At 43.0% G+C, this 24,640-nt stretch overlaps 1 protein-coding gene across 9 annotated transcripts in view; it reads left to right on the top strand.

The window, feature by feature from the left end:
• Positions 1–24,640, top strand: part of LOC126293551 (programmed cell death 6-interacting protein) — a 139,630-nt gene that overhangs the window by 78,307 nt on the left and 36,683 nt on the right. For 5 of the 9 annotated variants that reach the window (XM_049986825.1, XM_049986817.1, XM_049986819.1 and 2 more), the window contains exons 11-14: positions 451–597; positions 11,416–11,628; positions 14,490–14,645; positions 23,673–23,817. In XM_049986825.1, the coding sequence (XP_049842782.1) occupies positions 451–597; positions 11,416–11,628; positions 14,490–14,645; positions 23,673–23,817 (661 nt within the window). The remainder of the gene's footprint in view (positions 1–450; positions 598–11,415; positions 11,629–14,489; positions 14,646–23,672; positions 23,818–24,640) is intronic. The other 4 variants (XM_049986821.1, XM_049986818.1, XM_049986822.1 and 1 more) reach the window with 1 other exon arrangement.

The following is a 24,640-nucleotide window of genomic DNA, read 5'->3' on the forward strand; positions in this document are numbered from 1 at the left end:
CGGGGCTACCCCTACTAAATTCAGTAAATTTAAACAACATTCTACAGATCTCACCAAGAAATGGGCCATCATTTCCTTCCCTCGTGAGCAGTGAGTAACTTAAAACCAGATGTATAGTAACACTCTGTTACTAAATATCGTTTATTGTGTGGGGAAATAGTATCCGGAATTGCCAACAGACGGGGAAAACAATGATCTCTGCTTCCCCTCATCTGCTCTTTCGCAGCTTTCCCCGAGGAATGATTTGACAGTTCCAAAAACTAGGATTAATATTTCCAGTTTCAAATGTGTGTAGAAGCAGTACTAGAATATCTCCCTGTGCAGGTAACAACTTGCTCGCCGATACGTCCAGTTGTAGTGTTATAATTTGGGGAAATCAATTTTCAATACAGTTATTTGCTACACGGTCAGAAGTACCGTAGCGACTGACGGCGTTCGGATCGTCCACAGGTGGTGCGCGACAAGTTCGAGGCGCACAGACAGTCGATCGCCCTGCTGGGAGGTGGCGAGGCGGAGCTGAAGGCGGCCGTCCCCGCAGGCGGCGGCGGCTCCGGCGGCTCGGCTGCGACGGCCCGCCTCAGGGTCCTCATCGAGCAGGTGAGGCTGGTGTCCCGTCTGGCCGCTGTCAGTAATCTAAAGTTTACAATGAAAACGAAACTTAATGTTGGCATGTGGTGTCCGTCTTCTGTGAACCTGTAGAGAGAACTCTATTAATGCAGAACACAATTCTAGATCATTTTTACACCTATCCCGAAATGGCTAGTGTCGTAAGTGAACCCGTTTCGGAGAAAATAGGAAACGATACACTAGTCGCTATACGTCTCCACAAAAGATCAGTTGTGAAAAGACAGAGGTATCGCGAGCACTTTTGTGTCGTGGTTGGGAGCAGTTGCACAGATATTAGGCAGCAGTAATATTGACTCTGCAAAATAAGTCAGTTACCTAACAGTGACCCTAAATTAGACCAACCACTGTACGGTTGACAGTTACGCAATGAAAGATACGAGTTTCGTTTGAAGAAACAGTGAAAAATAAAATAGTTTTCCAGAACCCTCGTAACAAATCCTGAGTCTCCCATTTCGTATTGCCCATTAGTGTTATCCATGAATATGTACATAATGCCGTATGTTCATTATCTTTGCCAGTGATCTAATGGGATTCTATTGTATTACTGCTCACAAGAGCCCAAAATTTACCATTGAAAATAAGTGGGACTCTAACAGCTGAAAGGCCGAAGAATTGTTTGCGATTACCGACGAGATATGCCTTTTTCTCAAAGTAATCGGACTATTAGCAGTTGACAAATCGGAATTGAGGTTTGCAGAAAAGTGTATCTGTTGGTCGTTTGCAGTTGTGAGAGTGCAGATGGTATTGTTCTGTTGCAGGAATTTGACAAACTGAGAAAAAGTAAATAGGTAAGGGAAGATACAATATGTGTTAGATGCTGTTTAAGACAAAACTTTATTAATGCACTGCCTTGTATACGCCTCACACATAATATCAAATTGTGAAACTGTTTGTTGGGATTGGCTTTATTGGAGACAGGAATAGTACATAACACATCTTGTAATGAAATACAATTAAATTATCAAATAGAAATAAAGTTGACATTTTGGTTTTTCTCCAAATAGAAAATCAGTCTTTTTAGGAACTCTCTTTCTCTGCATCTATTATTATTAACTTGTGACTTTATTTTTTGTTAAGTGTACATTTTCATAGTAGCATAATTTTCCAACTGATACTGTGGTGGTGACCCCTCCCCCTGCCCCCATGAAGCACGGACCTTGCCGTTGGTGGAGTGGAGAGGCTTGCGTGCCTCAGCGATACAGAATGCCGTACTGTAGGTGCAACCACAGCGGAGGGGTATCTATCTGTTAATAGGCCAGAAAAACATGTGGTTCCTGAAAAGGGGCAGCAGCTTTTTCAGTAGTAATTTTTCCCGAGGGCATGCAGCTTTACTGTATGGTTAAATGATGATGCCGTCCTCTTCGGTAAAATATTCCAGAGGTAAAATAGTCCCCCATTTGGATCTCCGGGAGGGGACTACTCAAGAGGACGTTATCAGGAGAGAAAAGATTGACGTTCTACGGATCGGAGCATGGAATGTCAGATCACTTAATCAGGCAGGTAGGTTAGAAAATTTAAAAAGGGAAATGATAGGTTAAAGTTACATATAGTGGGAATTAGCGAAGTTCGGTGGCAGGAGGAACAAGACTTCTGGTCTGTTGAATACAAGGTTATAAATACAAAATCAAATAGGGGTAATGCAGGAGTAGGTTTAATAATGAATAAAACAATAGGAATGCGGGTAAGCTACTACAAAAAGCGTAGTGAACACATTATTGTGGCCAAGATAGATACGAAGCCCACACCTACTACAGTAGTACAAGTTTATATGCTGTGCAGATGACGAAGAAATTGATGAAATGTATGATGAGATAAAAGAAATTTTTTAGATACTGAAGGTAGACTAAAATTTAATAGCCTTGGGTGACTGGAATTCGGTAGTAGGAAAAGGGAGAGAGGGAAACATAATGGGTGGATATGGATTGGGGGAGAGAAATGAAAGAGGAAGCCGCCTGGTCGAATTTTGCACAGAGCACAACTTAATCATAGCTAACACTTGGTTTAAGAATCAAGAAAGAAGGTTGTACACATGGAAGAAGCCTGGAGATACTAGAAGGTGTCAGATAGATTATATAATGGTAAGACAGAGATTTAGGAACCAGGTTTTAAATTGTAAGACATTTTCAGGGGTAGATGTGGACTCTGACCACAATCTATTGGTTATGACCTGTAGATTAAAACTGAAGAAACTGCAAAAAGGTGGGAATTTAAGGAGATGGGACCTGGATGAACTGACTAAACCAGAGGTTGTACAGAGTTTCAGGGAGAGCATAAGGGGACAATTGACAGTAATTGGTGAAAGAAACACAGTAGAAGAAGAATGGGTAGCTTTGAGGGATGAAGTAGTGAAGGCAGCAGAGGATCAAGTAGGTAAAAAGACAGTGGCTAGTAGAAATCCATGGGCACCAGAAGAAATATTGAATTTAACTGACGAAAGGAGAAAATATAAAAATGCAGTAAATGAAGCAGGCAAAAAGGAATACAAACGTCTCAATAATGAGATCGACAGGAAGTGCAAAATGGCTAAGCAGGGATGGCTGGAGGACAAATGTAAGGATGTAGAGACTTATCTCACTAGGGGAAAAATAGATACTGCCTACAGGAAAATTAAAGAGATCTTTAGAGAAAAGAGAGCCACTTGTATGAATACCAAGAGCTCAAATGGAAACCTAGTTCTAAGCAAAGAAGAGAAAGCAGGAAGGTGGAGGGGGTATATAGAAGGACTATACAAGGGCGGCGTACTTGAGGACAATATTATGGAAATGGAAGAGGATGTAGATGAAGATGAAATAGGAGATATGACACTGCGTGAAGAGTTCAACAGACCACTGAAAGACCTGAGTCGAAACAAGGCCCCCGGAGTAGACAACATTCCATTGGAACTACTGACAGCCTTGGGAGAGCCAGTCCTGACAAAACTATACCATCTGGTGAGCAAGATGTATGAGACAGGCGAAATACCCTCTGACTTCAAGAAGAATATAATAATTCCAATCCCAAAGAAAGCATGTGTTGACAGATGTGAAAATTACCAAACTATCAGTTTAATAAGTCACAGCTGCAAAATACTTATGTGAATTCTTTACAGACGAATGGAAAAACTGGTAGAAGCTGATCTCGGAGAAGATCAGTTTGGATTCTGTAGAAATATTTTAACACGGGAGGCAATACTGACCCTACGACTAATCTTAGAACATAGATTAAGAAAAGACAAACCTACGTTTCTAGCATTTGTAGACTTAGAGAAAACTTTTGACAATGTTGACTGGAATACCCTCTTTCAAATTCTAAAGATGGCAGGGGTAAAATACAGGGAGCGAAAGGCTATTTACAATTTGTACAGAAACCAGATGGCAGTTATAAGAGTCGAAAGGTATGAAAGGGAAGCAGTGGTTGGGAAGGGAGTGAGACAGGGTTGTAGCCTCTCCCCGATGTTATTCAATCTATATTGAGCAACCAGTTAAGGAAACAAAAGAAAAATGTGGAGTAGGTATTAAAATCCATGGAGAAGAAATAAAAACTTTGACAGAATTACAATGTCATCGGCGAACCTCAGAGACAGCAAAGGACTTGGAAGAGCAGTTGAATGGAATGGATAGTGTCTTGAAGGGAGGATATAAGATGCACATCAACAAAAGCAAAACAAGGATAAAGGAATGTAGTCAAATTAAGTCGGGTGATGTTGAGGGTATTAGAATAGGAAATGAGATACCTAAAGTAGTAAAGGAGTTTTGCTATTTGGGGAGCAAAATAACTGATGATGGTCGAAGTAGAGAGGATATAGAATGTAGACTGGCAATGGCAAGGAAAGCGTTTCTGAAAAAGAGAAGTTTGTTAACATCGAGTATAGATTTAAGTGTCAGAAAGTCATTTCTGAAAGTATTTTTTGGAGTGTAGCCATGTATGGAAGTGAAACATGGACGATAAATAGTATGGACAAGAAGAGAATAGAAGCTTTCGAAATGTGGTGCTACAGAAGAATGCTGAAGACTAAATGGGTAGATCAGGTAACTAATGAGGTGGTATTGAACAGGATTGGGGAGAAGAGAAGTTTGTGGCACAACTTGACTAGAAGAAGGGATCAGTTGGTAGGACATGTTCTGAGGCATCGAGGGATCACAAATTTAGCATTGGAGGGCAGTGTGGAGGGTAAAAATCGTAGAGGGAGACCAAGAGATGAATACACTAAGCAGATTAAGAAGGATGTAGGTTGCAGTAGGTACTGGGAGATGAAGAAGGTTGCTACCCACGTGTGTCCCTCTCAGTGCTACAATATGTATCTGATTGTATTACTTCTCCCTGTTGCTGTTGGTAATGTGACCGTACTTCCAACTCACATATTTTTTGTCTACAGTTATTTGTGATTGGGCGTGAGAGAGAATTTCAGTTCAAAGTCACTGTCACAACAAAGTAACTCTGGAAATTATTTGTATTTAGCAAAATAGGGCAGAACATATTTGTATATTTCCAGGAATGGCTTGTACAGTCTGTAACTAGTTATTAGGTACCTGAAAATGTAACATCTGTTTTTGGCAAAATTATACGTACAAATGTAAAAAGTTGCCGTTGTGTGTGGTCGAAGGCAAAACTTTAGCACTTTGAGGTTCTCAGGACACACGATCAGAACAAAATTATTCCACTCGCTGCGAGAGATATGAGACGGACAGAATATGCCCAAACTTAAAGAACACTGTAATAATTCCAGTACCGAAGAAGGCAGGTGCTGACAGGTTTGAGTAATACCTAACTGTCAGTTTGTAAGGCACGTTTGCAAAAAATTGACATTAATTATTCATGGACGAATGGAAACTGGTAGAAGCTCGCATCGGGGAAGATCAGTTTGGGCTCCAGAGAAATGTAGGAACAAGTAAAGCAAAACTGAGCCCTACATCTAATCTTAAGAGCTTTTGACAGTGTTTGGACTAATTTTGCCAATTGGAAGGTAATTGCTGGACTTATTTTCCAGAATTGATATTACTATTACTGTAACATTTCAAATGGTGTCTTTAGCTTTTGCCCTTCTTATGAACAGGTGCAGATTTATACAATGTTCCTCTGAACTTAATAGCATTCCTTTATTTTCTCTGTGTAATCTCAGTTAATGCTATTTTCCTGACAAATATTACAGTTATGCAAACATTTTCAACTCGTAGGCATCAAATCTTTTAACCACATTCTTTGTTCTCTCGTCCCATGTAAACACTACGTTAAGCTCTTGTTGACTGACATATTGTGGCAGTTACTTTCACATTTTGCCCAAACACGTCCGCAGCTCGTTGTCGTCTAGTGTTCTCGCTACACGCGCACGGGGCCCCGGGTTCGATTCCCGGCGTGGTCGGCCTCGTGATGACTGGGTGCCGTGTGTTCTTCATCATCATTGACACATGCAAGTCGCCGAAGTAGCGCCAACTAAAAAGAACTCGCGATACGGCGGCCGAACTTCCCCGCATGGGGCCTCCCGGCCGACAGTGCCGTACGATCATCTCATTTCATTTTTTGCCCAAACATCTTGGATACACTTTTGTCAAATTTACTTATAGAGTGAAAAATGGCATTTATTGTTCCTGCGAACTGCTCTGTTAAGTTTTGGGGTGAGCAGTGCCAAATTCATATTGTTCAGGAACAAGATCTTGTTTCACAAAGTGCCAAGCATCCAGTGCACTTTGGTCTATCGATTACTCTCGTATGATTTTGAATGCATACCTGTTGGTTTTTGAACATTTTTGATCAAATTATAAGTTGATTTCAGAATGAATCGTAAGTTGATTTTTGAATGCGTGGATAGTGTACGTGATGTCTCTGCCAGGGGAATCCCCGTCGCATCTAGAAATAAACTTTCCTGCAGATAAAAGGGGACGAGGTCTTTACGAGCTGAGCGAATAAAGCCGAAAGGGTGAATGACAATCGCTGTGTATGTGGTTGACTGGGTTTGCAAATGATCAGCGTCTTTATAATTACTAGCAAATTCCACAGATTCAGTCTACCTGAGTGGACATAAACGACTAACAGGAATAACAGGCAATAAAGATTACGTATCGTCTTCTCCGTGTGTCCAAGAAAATGAAATTTTGACAGATGATTTTTGGTCAGACTGCTACACTACTAAGGCCCAGTTGAACAGTCCCCGGTTAGCTACCGCTGAAGTTATATTCTGGGAGTAGCATGGAAAATGCGTTGTATGTACACTTTTATTAATCTTTTCTGCTGAGGCCAATTTATTTGAAATGGAGTGTTTAATCCACAGTATTGGCTAGTTTCACCTGTTCGCTGCATTTCAAGTTCACATTTTCATTTTCTAGCAAGAATGTTATTATGCCACAATAAAGAACCAAACATGAGATAATTCGGTACTGGTACTCCAAGAAAATTTACATCTGAATCTGGACATACGAATGTGCACTTTAAGCCGAATTATGCATTTTAGTATGGTTCACGAAATCCCCATGCTCTTGGAGTATTCTCTAATGCCTTGTTTCTTTTATAAAATAATGTAAGATCTATTAATGTTTTACACGTACGAACATACGGGCTTCCTGCGTCATCGTAGCTGCACAAGTGCGGCGACGCCTGTCATCTGGTGCAACTGCCGAAACGAATCTATTTCTAACAGGTTGCGGGAAAATATTCCGAATGTAACACATATTCAAACACCACACAAAAGACTTATGTACATATTTGCATGTGACAACGAGTAAAATATTCTCTCAATGCGTAGTGCTAAACGTGAAAAAATATGTAATTAGTGTAGTATTTCATTACAGTGAAACCTCTATATAACGTTTTTCAAGGGACCACAAATTCTGAACACTGTACAGAGGAAAACACTATAAAAAGGAAGGCTTCCAAATAATAATTATAGGGCATTACTGAAGATCAGGATACCACTAATCAGCTTTGACAAATGGTGCCATTGATGGTGTTTTAAAATTTCACAACATGTGATATTCATTGCAAATGATCAATGTATCAACTGATTAGTTTTTTTTTTTAAATTAAAACATGGGGCTCAGTAGGTGGATGGGTGAAAGTAAATGGATCAGTTTGTACAGTAAAAAGTTATAACAGATTCTTAAGATTGACATCATTGTCCAAAGATGACAGGTGGTATCCCATTCTTCAGTTGACCCAATTATAGAATATGAGCCAAATTTTGTTTATATATACTGAACATATTACATAAAAACGCAGTAAATGGGACAGATTTAAAAAAAATTAAATTATCAAATGGAACTTAAATTTGCACAAAACTCGAGGAACCTAAGCAATCTGAAAATAACATACTTATGATTTTTTTTAAATATTCAAGTAGGCTTGCTTGTTTTCTGTTTCTGCTAGACTCTATGGCAATCATTTCTTTCTCCAAATGAGCAAGTTGAACTACTGTTCTGTCCTCAAGTCTATGGGCCATCATGTACCTCCTGAATGTTTCAAAGGCTTCGGCTGCCTTAGTACATGAGGGCACAGGGTCATCTTCCTTGTCACTGTTACTCTCCAAGCTTCTCTCTGCAGTCAGCTCCTCAATACTTTGTACTCCTGTGGTTGCCACGTTGTCATCCACAGCCACAAAGTCCTCAAAAGTGACAGAATCACTGCCTATTAATTGGTGAAACTCTTGCAAATCACTTGCAACTTCTTCCACTGGAGCTGCCATCTCATTCTCACAGAATCCCGCTTTTGTGAAACAGTTTTTAATAGTTTTAGCACTTACTTCCCTCCATGAGTACGTAATTAAATTTAATGCCTGTAAAATGTTCAGTTTCAGTTGTGATCTTTGCTGGCTTCCCAGTTTTCTTTGGTCCATCAAATTCAAGGCCTTTTTTACAACATATTTAACCTTAAGTGTGTGTATTATGCCCAAGTCCAAAGGTTGCAGACGGCTGGTGCAGTTGGGTGGCAGGAAAATTACTTTAACATTTCTCAGAAAGGGTACGTCTGGTGGATGTGCCGCACATCTATCCACAAACAGCAGCACTTTTCTTGCAGCACTCCCCATTTTGGCATCAAATTCTCTTAGAAAACATAAAAATATTTCACTTGTCATCCATGCCTTGGCATTGTTTGTATATTTGCACGGAAACGTGGAAATGTTTTTGGAGCACCTCGGATTTTTTGGCTTCCCGATAACCAAAGGTTTCAGTTTTTCACTGCCATCAGCGTTTGTACACAACAAAACGGTAAGACGTTCCTTGCTCTTCTTACCGCCATGGCAATTTTCCACACGAAAAGTAAATGTCTTATCCGGCATTAAATTGAAAAACGTGCCGGTTTCGTCAGCGTTATAAATGTTACGCAGTTCGTAGCCCTGTATCAGATTAGGGAGAGTCTGTATCCATTGAGCTACAGTTGGTTCGTCCACACTTTTACTTTCTCCATATTCCGATTTGTGCACAACACCACGACGCTATCGAAATTTATCAATCCATCCACTGGACGCCTTAAAATTGTCCATTCCTAACTGAAGTGATATTTGAAGCGCCTTCTCCTTCAAAATAGTTCCGTTTATAGGAATGTTTGCAGCACGTGCTTGCTGAAACCAAGTTCGTCGTAAGTCGATTGTTTCAAACGCATATGTTTCGAATTTCCACAATTTTCAAATCCTTCCATTATCGATGATCTGTTTTTCATAATAGTGTTGAGTGTTGAAGGTGCCAGTCCCAATTGCTTCGCTAGCTCCTCGTGACTCACGCCAGGAGATGCCTCCACTTTTTTAATAATAGAAACCTTCTCTCCCAGAGAAATATTCTTCCACTTTTCACCGATGTCCACTGATGAAAGCATTAAAAAAAAAAAAGTTATATCGAAGACACACACTTACTAGGCAAACGAACTATTTGCTGCTCAGCTCACACAACACGCTACTAAGAGTAAGTACTAATACAAAGCATGGACTGAAATGGCGCCAAAAAGATCGCAAGCAGAATGTCTCACATGTCACGTGACCGGGTTTTGCCGTTGACATATGAAATATGCTGAGCGCGGGCTTTCCGAGCCAGTGCAAACTGTGAAACCACATAACGGAAAACGATGCGTCTACATCCAGTCAATTAAACGCTATAAAGAGGTAAATAATTGACCAGGGTTCCAAAAATATGAGCGTTACATGGAGGAAACTGTAATATAGAGGAAACTGTAATATAGAGGAAACACAGTAAAGACGAAAATTTAACATTGTTTATATGGGCCTTTAGTCGGGACCGAAAGAAATGGACGTAACATAAAGGAACGTTATAAAGAGGTTTCACTGTATTTAAATAATGAATGGCAGCTGTAGGCTTTCGAAGACATAGATTGTGACATGTGAAATTGAGTGAAACGTTCCTACTTCCCAGACAGTTATCAGTTCCAGTTACATTATTGGTTTTAATTAGGTAATAAACAAGTCACTGACAAGTCTTTTGATGCCTGTTATGTACACACATCATACATAAAGTGCAGGGGGGTGTCGTATACGTAACTTTTACAGCTTAATACCTTAGTTCCCTCATTTTACATTTTCCCACATTTGACACAGTTTTTTTGAAGTCCCTCAAAAAGTGTAGAAGCGAGGTCTAACTGTAGTAACTATATCCTTTCTTGAAACAGAATTTAAGCAGTATTTATTATTAGATATGTATATAAAGAGAAAAATGTTTAAATTAAAATAACGTCCAAATATGTGTTGTTCTACGTCTCTTGCACTGCAGTCGTCTTTCTGAGATTATCAGGTACTGTGCCTCCTCCGTTATGTGGAAAACTGCACACGTGCAAACTATCGCATTGTCAGCTTGTGTAACATCACAAAAAATGCATACGTAAATACTACACGTGACAAATAGAATAATTTCTCGATACACTTTTTGCTCCGTATGAAAAACACATGTAGCCAGTGCTGTGTTTAAACTGAAAACATTTGAGCGACACAAAGTGAATGACGGGGCCAACTCGCACTAAAAGTGGCCAAATGTTAAAACGCACTAAATACGGTTCGAGGATCACGAAATTGCATTTGCGCAGTACAGACAGTTTGGAACTGGTTGCGATCGGTCGTGACATCTTTATTGGAAGGAACCTAATTTACCCCCATCAGGCTCCATGCCGAGTAGAGCTAGCCAGCAGCACGAGATACGGCACGAATTGTGTAAACTTTTACACATTTACCGGTTCAAATCCGCCGAGTAGAGTGCCTCGGTGTCAAGAAACTTAACCACGTATTATTTGTAAACACTACTGGACAACCGACATCTTGCTAGCGTAATTTTTTTCTCCACAAACATTTTTTCGTAATGCGTAAAGTGCGCGAAAATTATAAATATGTTGACCCAAAATCGGACGTGTATTTACACTGTAAATGCAGGAAATTGGTGGAGAGCTATAAAAATGTCATAAACAGTGGGAAAATGTTAATTGGAGGAACGTAAAGGTGGTGTTATACTATATGTCTACGGTAAATGATATTACTGTAAATCGATATATTTTGATGTTCCCAAAAGTCAGTTACGGAGGTAGAAAATTTGGAGTTCACAGTACTACAAAATTTTAAACGCAGTGCTGGTCTCCTCAGCAAAACTGAGTCGCGATAGGCATAGACAAAACATAAATTACTGTTTGTGTAAAAGGTATTATTGGGACACGGTACGTTCGATGTGATTTCGATAATTGCCAGGTAATTGTACGTAGGAAACTGTGTTGCAAAAAGGAGAATTATTAGCACTATTTTACCGTGGGAGCTACGGAGAGTAAGTGGAGACGGCCGCTCGGCCGAGCTGGCGGGTCCGTCGAGACGAGTGTCAGGGTGTGCGTTGTGCGCAGGTGGAGACGATCAAGGCGGAGCGCGACGTGGTGGAGCAGGAGCTGCGCTCGGCGACCGTGGACATGCGGCAGCAGTTCCTGGCCGCTCTGGCGCAGGGTGGCATCGACGAGCCCGCTGTCTCTGTGGAGAGCCTGGGCCGCGTGTTCGGCCCGCTGCAGGCGCAGGTGCGGGACAGCCTCGCCCGCCAGGAGAAGCTGGTCGCCGAGTTGCAGGTAGGGCCCAGCGTGCGGAGTAATGCGGGGTGGAGGGGGACACTGTGGGCTGCTGCGTCTCTGCGAGAGGTGTGTCTGGCTGACTCTGGCAGTCAGGTTTTCTCCAATTTAATTGTGTCCGTGTTACACGTGTTACCCTTAAAAATTGATGCAATACTGTTAATGTACCTGATACTCGGTGGCAGCAGCAGCAGCAGCATCCCTCCCCCCTTCCCCCACCCCCTTTCGTCAGTTGCAATGCAGGCACCAAATGCCTTAATACTTAAATACTTTCTTCTGTCAAAGCTACAACTTCTTCAAATCTATCCCCAAAATGAAATGAGTTTTTCTTCCAGTATCCTCACCGTACCACCCACCGTCACTCTTTGTCATTCTCCTAACCTCAGTAAACTTCTCGTGGAATTGTATTATATTTTCAGACTGTTATGCCTACGTCGAGGTTTCCACCGGTGGTCAATCCTTTTGAACTTAATCTCCATTAACACGTCCCCCTCTCTTTTATCATTATAAATATACTTTATTTGTTCTCGCTGTTTTCCCTGTGTACTAGTTGTTAATTGCACATTTCGTATCTCTTTGCCCTAATCTGTTTACTTTTCACTCTGCTCTTTTATCTGTGTACTGGAGCTTGGCCACTTCTTATCAAATTAACACCCCGCCCCCCTCACTCCCCGCCCCCCTCACTCCCCGCCCCCCCTCTCTCTCCTCTCCCTTTTCTTTTGTTGGCCACACCCAGTGCCTCTCAAAAAATGAAAGAGAAAAAATATTTTTGTGTTAATGCCATGTTAAGTTAGGTCAAGAGTTAAGGACTGATAAACTGTGGCCTTGATATCTTTCATTGTTTGGTGATATGTGCTGACATAAGCCAGACATCTTTTACAAAACTAAGTCATGAAGTGTTGATTGTGGGATTGGATTCCACAATTTTCAGAAAACAACAGCTCTTTTAAATTTCGGCCTCCAAAAAGTTTTGTTAAATGTGTGAAAGTATCAGTGATCCATGCTTTTATTACGTATTTTAACTACTACTTCATCTTATTCATAGAAGTCACTTGTTTCATTTAGGTAGTCTGTCATTGCTTTTTTCAGGTTTGTTGTTGTTCGGTTCCTGTGTATGTTTCTCATGTAAAAGCAAAGCTTTGAATAATTGCACATGCCTTTTATTAATAGTGCTGAAAATAAGTGCTGGCATAATAATAAATATAAGAAGGTTGTTTCACTGTCAGTTACTTGAACCTGGTGGTGAGGCTTGGACACTTTCATGTATGTAGCTTCCTGCTCATATCACAGTTCCACTTGAAATCATTCCTTCACGTATTGCATCAGTATGTTTTGTGTCGCCCAAGAGTCTGTACAAATGACTACCGTTCGTTAACTTTTTTCGGGTTTGTTACATAGCAGGGTAGTCGTTAAAAATGCATTTCCCTATCTTGAACAATTAAATTTATAAAAATATAAATCCGTAAGATCAACTACATTGATTAGTGATAATGATCATAGACTCATATAATGATTTTATGTCATTTGTAGACAATTTAGTTGCAATTTAGTGCTGCATATCTACAGTTTGAGGCTTTGCTATATATTTATTGTGAAGAGAACACTGTCTTCCTGAAAAAGAATTGGCTTCTGTATAATGTCACCATCCTTATCTTTCATTCCGGGCCAGCTAAGACCACGTTTTCTTTCCTCCGTTCTGCTTTCACTTTCTTCCTCGTAATTATGGCACTGTCTTCTCTCGCAAATTGTCTCTCCCCTTAACCCTTTCGCTGCCGTAGGCCCGTATACCTGTCGCGCTTTGACGTTAGCCAGGTGTTTAGAGTGCGTATACGCGTGGCGCTCGGGTCTCCTACAGTACTGCGGACGTCTGTGGGTATCCCAAACTGCCAATCTGTCACTGCTGCGGACGAGTTACTTCCATATCTTGGCGAATAAAGAAATTTAGAGTGTTTATTGTACGACGTACGTACCTCATTTTGTGCTACCGTTTGCAGAAAACATTGTTTCGGTCAGTCAAATTGTTGAAGAGATAAGACAGTCGTTACGACAGATTTGTGGTGCTCGAGGACGTGAACAAGCACGTAGTGTACGACTGTCCTTCAGATATAAAAACCCAGTAACTCGAGAACGGGATGAGATACCGTTTTGGTCCCAATTTTAAATTAAATTTTGATATCTTATCTATATTTAATTCACTGCAATGTGTGAGCTTAAATTAACGTAAGCAAAGTTCACGCAATGTGTTCGTACCCCCGCATACTCTGTAATGTTTTATTTAATGATGCCGTGCAGTAAGTACGGTGGATAACGAAAAAATGTTCTCGAATTCTGTTTCGGGTGAAGGTATCGGATTGTAAGATATGCAAAATTCTAATTTGTCCGTCTAATAGTTTTCAAAAACTCGGACAACATACATTTTGTACCGTTTGAAACGCTTTCTCTCGGCACGAACACCGGCACGTGGCGACCAGTACAGCCTCGACAGCGTCCGCCTCGGAGAGCACGTCCTTAGCAGTGAAAGCCTTAATTTTATTATGCATGTTTCTTACATGTGTCCGTGCTCTTTCCTAGTTTGTCTTTTAATTTCTCAAACTGCCATTCAGAATTTCTTTCCAGAACTCGTTACTCGGCTGTGCCGGTTGGCCGTAAGTCTCTTACCCTTAATTTCGTCTCTAGTTTTGTCCGTACAATTGTATACTTCCGTTTCTTCTGAATTGACTGTTTCTACTGTCACTGTTTTTCCTAATATCTTCCTCACACTCTTTCCATTATTTCTCCTAGCTTATTCATTTTCTTTTATCGCTCCTAAAATTAGTGTCAGTCTCCGTCACTGTCCGTTTCGTCGACTGTCGATTTTACAGGAAGCCAATGAAGAGTTCTGCAAGGAGAAGGCGGGCGGAGGCGCCGCGGCTCGCCGCGAGGAGGTGCTGAAGCAGCTGGCGGCGGCCCACGACGCGTTCTTTGAACTGCAGGGCAACCTGCGCGAAGGCACCAAGTTCTACAACGACCTCACTCAGGTGCTCCTCCTTGTCCTATCTGCTCTACAGAAAGAGGCTGGGGGACAGTTAATTACTTGTTTCTCACACAGTTTGCCATTAAAAACTTAACCATCTGCACGTGAATTTGTTCGACAGATTCTGAAAATTTTTCCTCACCTCTTTTGTCAGAATCTCAAAAATATGAGTTTGGGACTATATAAACAGCTTCTTCCTGTGGTGAAAATTGTTGTCCAGGAGTTTTTCATTTGACACGAGAGAACAAAAAGAAGTATTTCGGCAACAAAGCAGGTGGATAAGGGGAACTGGATGTTAATACGGTAATTTTGTCTGTCGGGTAATAAATTGTTTGGGGTGCTATGAGACAGCTGGCACTGTCACGTTGAAGAATGGTGGGACACGACAAAAGCAAAACGAGGATAATGGAATGTAGTCGGATTAAGTTGGGTGATGCTGAGGAATTAGATTAGGAAATGAGACACTTAAAGTAGTAAAGGATCTTTGCTATTTGGGGAGCAAAATAACTGATGATGATCGAAGTAGAGAGGATATAAAATGTAGACTGGCGATGGCGAGGAAAGTGTTACTTAAGAACACTAATTTGTTAACATCGAGTATAGATTAAAATGTCAGGAAGTCGTTTCTGAAAGTATTTGAATGGAGTGTAGCCATGTATGGAAGTGTAGCCATGTATGTATAGTTTGGACAAGAAGAGAATAGAAGCTTTCGAAATGTGGTGCTACAGAAGAATGCTGAAGATTAGATGGGTAGATCACACAACTAATGAGGAAGTATTGAATGGGATTCGGGAGAAGTGAAGTTTGTGGTACAACTTGACTAGAAGATGGGATCGGTTGGTAGGACATGTTCTGAGGCATCGAGGGATCACCAGTTTAGTATTGAAGGGCAGCGTGGAGGGTAAAAATCGTAGAGGGAGACCAAGAGATGAATACATCAAGCAGATTCAGAAGGATGTAGGTTGCAATAAGTACTGGGAGATGATGAAGCTTGCACAGGATAGAGTAGCATGGAGAGCTGCATCAAACCAGTCTCTGGACTGAAGACCACAACAACAACAGCATAAGGTGTCTTCCCAGATATGTCATTCGAAAAATACAGAGTTGTCTGACATCCGTAGATTAAACTGTTGCAACTGAGGTCAACGTTTTTACATTGGGAAATGGATTGATACCATTAAACCGCTCTTTAAAGAATGAAATCCCAACAACAATGATGATCTACATGCATTTTTCATTTCACAGGTGGAATTTTTCCATTATTTCCTTATACTGAATGGCACGAGGTTGTTTTTGTGTGGAATCCGTCGGACACAGACGTTCTCCTAAGCTGAAATTTCTCGTGGTATCGAACATATCGTACTCTCAGATATGCCTCAGAATTCCTCTGTCTCACAGTCGGTAGAGTGCCGATCCTCTGCAATCAATTCCCCTGTCATAATTTGCCCGTTATGTGGCTACAGTGCTGAGTGACTCTCATGTGTGACGTAAAGGGTGTAAGATAGTCATTCACTCTGGTCGAGATTGAACTGATTTTGGGATACAGTCTTTGCTCTCGGCGGCGAGAACAACTTGTTACTGGAACGCACGGTAACAGCAGCGGTTTGGTGAGTGGGTACAGGCAGACAGGTTTTTTATCAGGTCTACAACTTTGCTTCCGCCGTTTCGCAATAGACGGCAGTAGTGGCAAGTGGGGTTCAAGTGGTTGGTCATAGGCGTAATACAATAAGCTTAGGCATCTGTAAACGTAATGCCATAAAAATATTAGTCAATTTGTGATTGCATCATAAGGTTATTCCGATTAAGCGCGTCAACTTAGTACCCGTTTCTCGCCATTTGCAGGAAGTCTTAATTTTCTGCTTTAACATGAAGAAATCTGCAGCTGTAGCTCTTAAAATGCTGGGTAAAACCAATGATTTTGATGTCGAAGACGGGCATGACGGGGGAAGACAAATCGTTTCTGTACCTACTGAAACAGACGAAGACAGTCACAGGACATCATTATCGAAAGCAATTGATGTGGTCGAGCCCAGAGCTTAAACACAAACGGCCGCAATACAGCAATAGACACACAAAGGTAATTTCTCAGCAGGTCAGTGCTCGACCCGATGTTGCAAAACCTGGTAAAATAAACACAAAAACGTTGAAATGAGAAGTCCTGTGCCTCTTGCCGTGTTCTCCGTATGTTGCTCACCTGACTACCACCTTTTTCAATCAGTGGCGTACAGTCTGGCTGACCGGCACTTCCATCATATGCCCGAGTGGAAAATTGAATCGATTCATGGATCCCACAAAAGATGCCCACTTCTTCTGCCACGGGATTTGTATGCTATCCGAAAGATGGGAGAATGTAGAGGCCAGCGATGGGCAATACTATGAAACATAATTTTTTTGCAAGTTTTTCACAATAAAGCCCCAAACTTCGAGAAAAAATGGCGGAAGCAAAGTTGTAGACCTAGTAGGTTAAAGCCGAAGTCCAGACAGACAACAATAAATAATGTACAGTAAATAGGGGCAAAGCTAAGGGCAGTACTTACTTCATCAAAACATCAAGGGAAGAAAAAATAAAGTACATAAGCTATTAGTGTGTTTAGATGACCTCAAAAATAAAAATGAGGTAGATATATTCTGTCTGCCTGATGACATGGAACTTTGGGGACAGAGAGTGTCAGTATAAATGGGTATAATTTAGCATCGTACACTTGTGGGTCTAGGATGAATAAAGGAGGTGTTGCTATTTTCATAAAAGTAGGGTATAAATACAAAACTGTAGAAGTAAGCAAATTTTGTGCATGTGAACTTCAGCTAGATAATGTAGTATCGATAATCGCTTGTGACAAGCTGGTGGATGTTTCTGTAACCATTGCGCCCCATAAGAGCTTAAATATGGTCCCGGGTATCATATTTCACAGAGACCTTCTTTTTCAGTCCGACGTTGAGCTGCGGGCCAATTTAGAGGGGCGAGGTGTACATTTCATCTGGCGTGTCCACCGGGGTCTGAAGGATAATCAGATTGCCACCATTGCCTTCATCTTGTCCTTTGAGGGTGATACGTTGCCCGAGAAGGTCAAGGTGACGGTCTACCGTTGTTATGTAGAGCCCTATATCCCTCACCCGATGTGGCGCCTGAAGTGCCACAAGTTCGGCCGTATGTCTTCCCGCTGTACATCCAGTGTCATATGCTGAGTTTGTGGGTGCCTGTCACATATCGATACTCTGCCTTGCTCGCCTGACTGCAGGATTCTCCAGAAATAAAGTAAAATTGTGGAGTAGAAGACCCTGGACAGACCGACCTACACTGAGGCTAAGAGAAAGTTTGAGTGCCTGCATCCTGTGTGTACGACACCGTCTTACGCTACCGCTACAACAGTTCTGGCACCGTCAGCTCCGCCAACCCAGGTCACCTCTCAGAGCTGGAAGACTACACCTGCCCCTTTGATGGTGGGGGGTTGGGGGCATTTCCCTCCCTGTTGCTCCTGCACCAACTGCTTTGGGAGCAACCCCCCTCTAAACATAGGGGACATCTGTCCCCACTTCTAAGCCGGAGAAGCGTAAGTCGTCTTCGGCTTCTCTCGCTAGGAAGGGGTCCCTTGGATCACTCCCTTCCCAGGTTTCTGCTTGTGGGAAAGATGACACCCACCAGTGGCTGGAGAGCCCAAAAGCAGCTGGTCGTACGGCTTCACGCTCGTCCTCAGTCCCGGAGACTGAGCCAGTGAAATCCTCACGGCCAGGGAAACCCGAGGAGCAGCAAGAGAAATCCAAAAAGAAAACCCCTAAGACCGAATAAATTGCAGTGCCACCCACACCACTACTACCTACAAGCTCTGCCACTGAAGACGAGGTGGAGATTTTGGTGTCCGCCGAGAACCTAGATCTTGCCAGACCCTCAGACACAATGGGTACAGACTGCTCGGGCAATAAATCGGTGGCAGCAGGTGACTCTGAGGCATAAATTGCCTCATTGAATGTTCCATGCCTTCCCAGTCTCACGATGTCATCCTCCAGTGGAATTGCGGTGGTTTTTTCCAGCACCTGGCCGAGCTACGGCAACTGTAAGCTTTACACCTGCTTTCTGCATTGCCCTCCAGGAAACCTGGATCCCATCAATGAGGACCCCTGCCACCACGGCTATAATGGATATTACAGGGACCGTTAGCGACTATAATAGAGTGTCAAGTGGAGTTTGCATTTATGTCCTAAACTCTGTCTGTAGTAAACATGTGCCCCTTCATACCCCTCTTGAAGCTGTGGCTGTGGCTGTCAGAATGACGATGACGCAGAAAATAACTGTCTGCAATGTGCATCTTCCTCCAGATGGTGCAGTACCCCTAAATGTATTAGCTGCAGTGATTGATCAGCTCCCTAACCCTTTCCTACTTCTGGGAGATTTTAATGCCCGTGACCCCTTGTGGGGTGGTACCGTGCTTACTGGCCGAGGCAGAAATGTCAAAACTACTGTCGCAATTCAACCTCTGCTCTTAAATATGATTTATCAATTTGCAGCCCAAGACTTCTCCCATCTATCCACTGGAGAGCACATGACGACCTGTGTGGTAGTGACCACTTCCCAATCTTCCTACTGTCAGGTGCACAGACGCCTGCCCAGATGGGCTCTGCACGAGGAGGAATGGGGAACTTTCACCTCTGCTGTCACCGCCGAATCTCCCCCACACGGCAACATCGATGTGATGGTCGAGCAGGTGACTAACACAGTTGTTTCTGCGTCACAAAACACGATCCCTCTCTCTTTAGGGTTCCCAAGGTGTAAGGCAGTCCCTCGGTTGTCGCCGAAAGTCGCCAAAGCGATTAAGGAGTGTCGGCGAGCTCTTCAGCGTCATAAGTGGCACCCTTCCGTGGCGTACCTTGTAGCCTTTAAACGGCTCTGTGCCAGTGGTCGCTACCTTATCGAACAGCGGAAGGAGGAGTGTTGGGAGAGATACGTCTCCACCATTGGGTGCCACATGTCACCTTCCCATTCTGGGCAAAGATAAAACGTCTTTTTGGGTACCAGGCCCCGACAGCTGTCCCCGGTGTTACCTTAAAAGGCGAGTTACGTACCGATGCCAACGCGATTGCCGAGCACTTTGCTCGAGCCTCTGCATCGAAGAATTACCACCTAGCCTTTCGCACACTCAAACGGCAGCTGGAAGGGAACGTCCTCTCATTCGCTGCACACTGCTGTGAGTCCTATATCGCCCCGTTTACAGAATGGGAGCTCCTCAGTGCCGTCGCACATTGCCCCGACACAGCTCCTGGGCCTGATGGCATTCACAGCCAGGTGGTTAAACACCTCTAATCTGACTACAAGTGACACCTTCACATCGTGTTCAATCGGATCTGGTGCGACGGCGTCTTTCGGTCGCAATGGCGGGAGAGCACAATCATTCCAGTGCTCAAACCCGGTAAAAACCTGCTCGATGTGGATAGCTATTGGCCCATCAGCCTGACCGATGTTCTTTGTAAGCTGCTGGAACGTATGTCAGCGATTGGGTTGTGCCCTGGAGTCACGTGGCTTGCTGGCTCCGTGTCAGGGCAGCTTCACAGAAGCTCTCCTGGTTCGCAGAAGAGCTTCTGTGAAGTTTGGAAGGTAGGAGACGAGGTACTGGCAGAAGTGAAGCTGTGAGGACGGGGCGTGAGTCGTGCTCAGGTAGCCCAGTCAGTAGAGCACTTGCCCCCGAAAGGCAAAGGTCTCGAGTTAGAGTCTCCGTCCGGCACACAGTTTTAATCTGCCAGGAAGTTTCGTATCGGCGCACACTCTGCTGCAGAGTGAAAATCTCATTCTAGTGACATTCGTGATTATAATACCAGAAAAAAGAAAGACTTACACTATCCTTTACACAACCTATCTTTGCCACAAAAAGGGGTAAAATATGCGGCTATAAAAATTTTTGACAAATTACCAGCTGAAATAAAATGTCTGACATACAGCAGTAATAGCTTCAAAAATAAATTGAAATCATATCTCCTTGACAGCTCATTCTATACCATAGATGAATCCTTGAATAGGAATAAAATAAATCTTTTAATTTTGTATATGCATGTCGTGCCATTTAAGGGAACGGTGTAAATTAATAGTTATTTGTTTCCTGTTCCACTCACAAATAGAGCGAGGGGAAGATGACTGTATGCCCCCGTACGAGGCCCAATTTCTCGTATCCTATCTTCGTGGTCCTTAAGCTCAGTGTCAGTTGGCAACAGTAGAATCGTTCGGCAGTCGGCTTCAGATGCCAGTTCTCTAAATTTTCTCAATAGTGTTCCTTGAAAAGAACATTGCCTTCCCTCCTGGGATTAGCATTTGAGTTCTGAAAGAATTGGTAACAAATCGAGCAGCTGACCACTGAATTGCCTTGACGTCCTCCCTGGTGTTGATCCCACACGCTCGAGCAGTACTGGAGAAGAGGTGGCACCGGCATCCTGTGTGCATTCTCCTCTACTGGGGAACCTCCCGGTAAACTGGACGGGACCGTCGCCTTCCCTACCACTATTCTCTCACGCTCGTTCCATTTCGTATCGCTTTGCGACGTTACTCCCACATATTTAAATGGTGCGACTGTTTTGAGCGGTGCACTAATTCTGCACTTGCACATTGTGGGTTTGTTTTTCCTCCCTATCTGCATTAACTAAAGTAAGGGAGGTTAGGACATAAGGTGTACACAGTCCTCTTCCATCTCTCTATACGTGAACGAAAAATCTGTAATATCGGTACAGATTACCCCCCCCCCCCCCTGCTGTATACTGCGCAGTGACCTGCCGAGTACGTAAATCACTGTTGAAGTTTATCTTCACTGGGTGCAAACTGTCGAGTGTCACCACCAGAGGAAAGGTGTTTTGGATGTCTTACGTAGAGACTGTTTACCCAGTTAGAGACCTGGAAACTGCCGTACGGAACACTGTGAACGGCTTTGACGTCACGGAATCTCCCTGCCCGATGCCTCTTTGTTCCGAATTTATCTGTCACGGTGAGATCTCGTGGAAATTGTAGCACGGGTACGTGTTCTTCAGTGCACTGAGATAATCTGAATGGACGCTTTCTCTTGTAAAATCTATTTATCCTAGGCACAGCGGTAATTTTTCCTCTGTGTAATTTTGTTCCCTTATAGCTCGTGAGGGGTTTGTCGTCACGTTCCCTCCTAAAGCCAGCCGGTAAGCTGTAATTCTTTCTTCACGCGGGTAGTAGTAGTTTTAGTGAATATTTTGTGGCGTACAAATGGGAAGCTGATAGATCTGCATAATTTTTTTTAATTTTTTGTATTTTCTTGCTAGTGCAGTAGCTACATACGAGGGTGGGTTGCAGTTGCCTAAGATTCTCCATAATATTGAAGGAAGTGGGGAAAAAGTCTCTTGAACCTATAATGTGATAACAATTAGTCGGCATCCAATTTGAAGTCCGAAGTTGCAGCATACCCTCGAAGAATACGGTCGGCAGGCGACTGCCGCGATGCACCGCTCTCTTTTGCAGTGTTAAAAAAAGTGTCGGATTCCCTCGAAAATTGTGTAAACAAAAAATCTGAAATTCACATGTAATATAAGTCTCTCTAACGTCTGTAAGCTTCCAAAAAATGGCAATACTCGAAGAGTATGAAGTTAAATATCTGTTGTAAAATTTCTGAAACTGACATATGGCACATTATTAGGCACACAAAAAAAATATTACACAAATCTCCTTCATTGTCAGCACAGTGAGAAGTGACAGTTGTAATGCTCCGTGCAGTAAAAGTGGGATGTGGTGGAGCCGACAGCGGCAGTAAATACTCTACACCCAGTACAGTGCAGCTGCCACTGGCGTGCTGCGGCTCGTCCCTCGAGTTGTCGCGTGACGAGTGACTCGAGTAGGACTCCGCGCGTCGGAGAGTTACGAATAATATCGGGATCGTAATTAGCAGTGTGTGAACTAATTTCACGTTTTTGAATTTCCGAAGGAGTTGACAAATCCATTTATGCACGTAATATTTTGGTGGCCGACCTAGTCATTGTGAGGCAGTGAGAATTCTTAAGGACATTATTTATGTTTTTTGATGAAGTGTTAGTCAAAATGTTCACAGGAAGTCACCCAGAAGACTAGAAATATACCGACCCTCCACCCCACTTGTTAACTCAAGTTGTGAAATATTTTTATTGTTTTTTAAGATTTTAAACACTGATAAGACATTTGAGTGACCACAGCTAATAGGTGCAAAATGAGTTCATAGAGAGTGGTCAGTGTGGGAGGGGAGATTGTGCCTTGTATGATGATTGTTTTGTCCGTACTGGAAGACCGCTTGGGAAAAAGGGAATCTTCTATGCAAGTGTGTGGAGGAAGAAGCATGTCCTCAAGTGGCATATTGCTTCGTACTGACGGTGCAAGTTTTGGATTTTGCATTGGCTGATCTACTGTTACAGACAGCTGTTTTATTCTCCCCTACTGTTCTAACATTAACCTGTATGCTCAGTTTCGTATGCATATATAGAGGACAAATTTTGAAGTGTAAATTAAGAGATTTAAAATAAAATAGAAGAGTCGTAGTGTTCGTACAATAGAATTGTCGTCTCTTTTGCCCTCGAGTAGCTCGTGAACTCTAGTTTCCGCCGTGTGTTTATCTTCGTTACAAAAAGCTGTACAATTATAGCCACGAGTATGTCGTACTGAAAATGGGACAGAATATTGGCGTACGAATCACTGCGGTTCATTCTTCGAAATTACTCGCCTGTAAAATTTATTCACGCGGGCTTACCCTATTTGTCCTCTGTGGTCTGCAATTCAGGTTATTTGCTCGGAGCATAATTTTGTCGGCAACGTGGGATTCGTGAGACGGGTGTATGGTGGGGGAGGGGGAGGGGTATGTTGTAGAGTACTCAGACAAGCTGAGGTAACGAAGGAGCTCCAACAGTTTCATTTCAGCTTTAATGTCACGTCAGTGTGAATAAGTAATAATGTGTGTATATAAACACGTCTGTTTTTTATGCACGTACAGTGCGCATTCTGATTAATTTCTGTGCCATTCTGTAATACGTCTGTGGGTCTATTTTAGTGAGGTACTTGCATTGCTTTCAGCTGCTGGTAGTCTTCCAGAACAAGATTTCGGACTACTGCTTCGCTCGCAAGACTGAGAAGGAGGAGCTGCTGAAGGACCTGACGCAGAACCCGACGCGCCAGCCGATTGGTACGACCCCTGCTGTGCCGCAGCACTACGTAGCAGGTAGAGCACTCTGGCCGTGCACTCCGCATCCCGCATCTCGGGGCCCAGATCCCGTTCCCACCGAATCCTGTACGTGTCGGCAGTAATAGTGCGAGGGAAGCGGTGCGAGGTTACGACCGACCTTTCACCTTGCGGGCCGTGTCGTCGTAAGGACCGCAGGTCGATTTGACCGGAGACCGGTAACGTGCGACGGAACGAAATAAGTGGCGAACTCGAACGGGAATTCCTGCAGCACAGACCTGAAAATTTAATGACATTCCTCTCTGAATCTTCCAGTATGTCAGTGGGGTAGTAAACAGGTGGTACATGTACAAACCTTACTGCAACGGTCTGTATTTTTGGAGACTCTGTTGGTCTGTCGTCGAGACTTCTGGTAGGAACATTTCAAAATGGGATAACACGAGTTCTATTTTTTTGTCCAGTTCGAGGATTTCGCGATAAGACTCGGTGTCCTGCCCGTACGGATCTACACTCGATTTTTGTCCCCGTACTGTTGACGGACACCTGTAAAGTCGTCGGGATTGTAACGAATTTCCGGAAATGTGGGGTTCTCGCATTTTCTCTGTCAACCGTATCTGTCACGGACTTTGTGAAATGAGGAGAACCACAAATTCCGGCACGATTGCTGTGGTGGCGGTTGACCTCACCTCGGTACGCCATGGTGTTTCTGTGTAGATTTGAGATGTATATTTAGTTGAACGTGTGAGGTACTTCTGGGTTTGCCCTCGGTGCCACTACTGCTGTGGTTTCTGATAATTGGGCAGCAAACTGCAGGAGGGTGGTGTGAATCCAGCCCTGCGGTTTGATGCAGTGACGACTGGAC

This window comes from Schistocerca gregaria, chromosome 10 (genome assembly GCF_023897955.1).
Source record: "Schistocerca gregaria isolate iqSchGreg1 chromosome 10, iqSchGreg1.2, whole genome shotgun sequence".
Classification (NCBI taxonomy): Eukaryota; Metazoa; Arthropoda; class Insecta; order Orthoptera; family Acrididae; genus Schistocerca; species Schistocerca gregaria.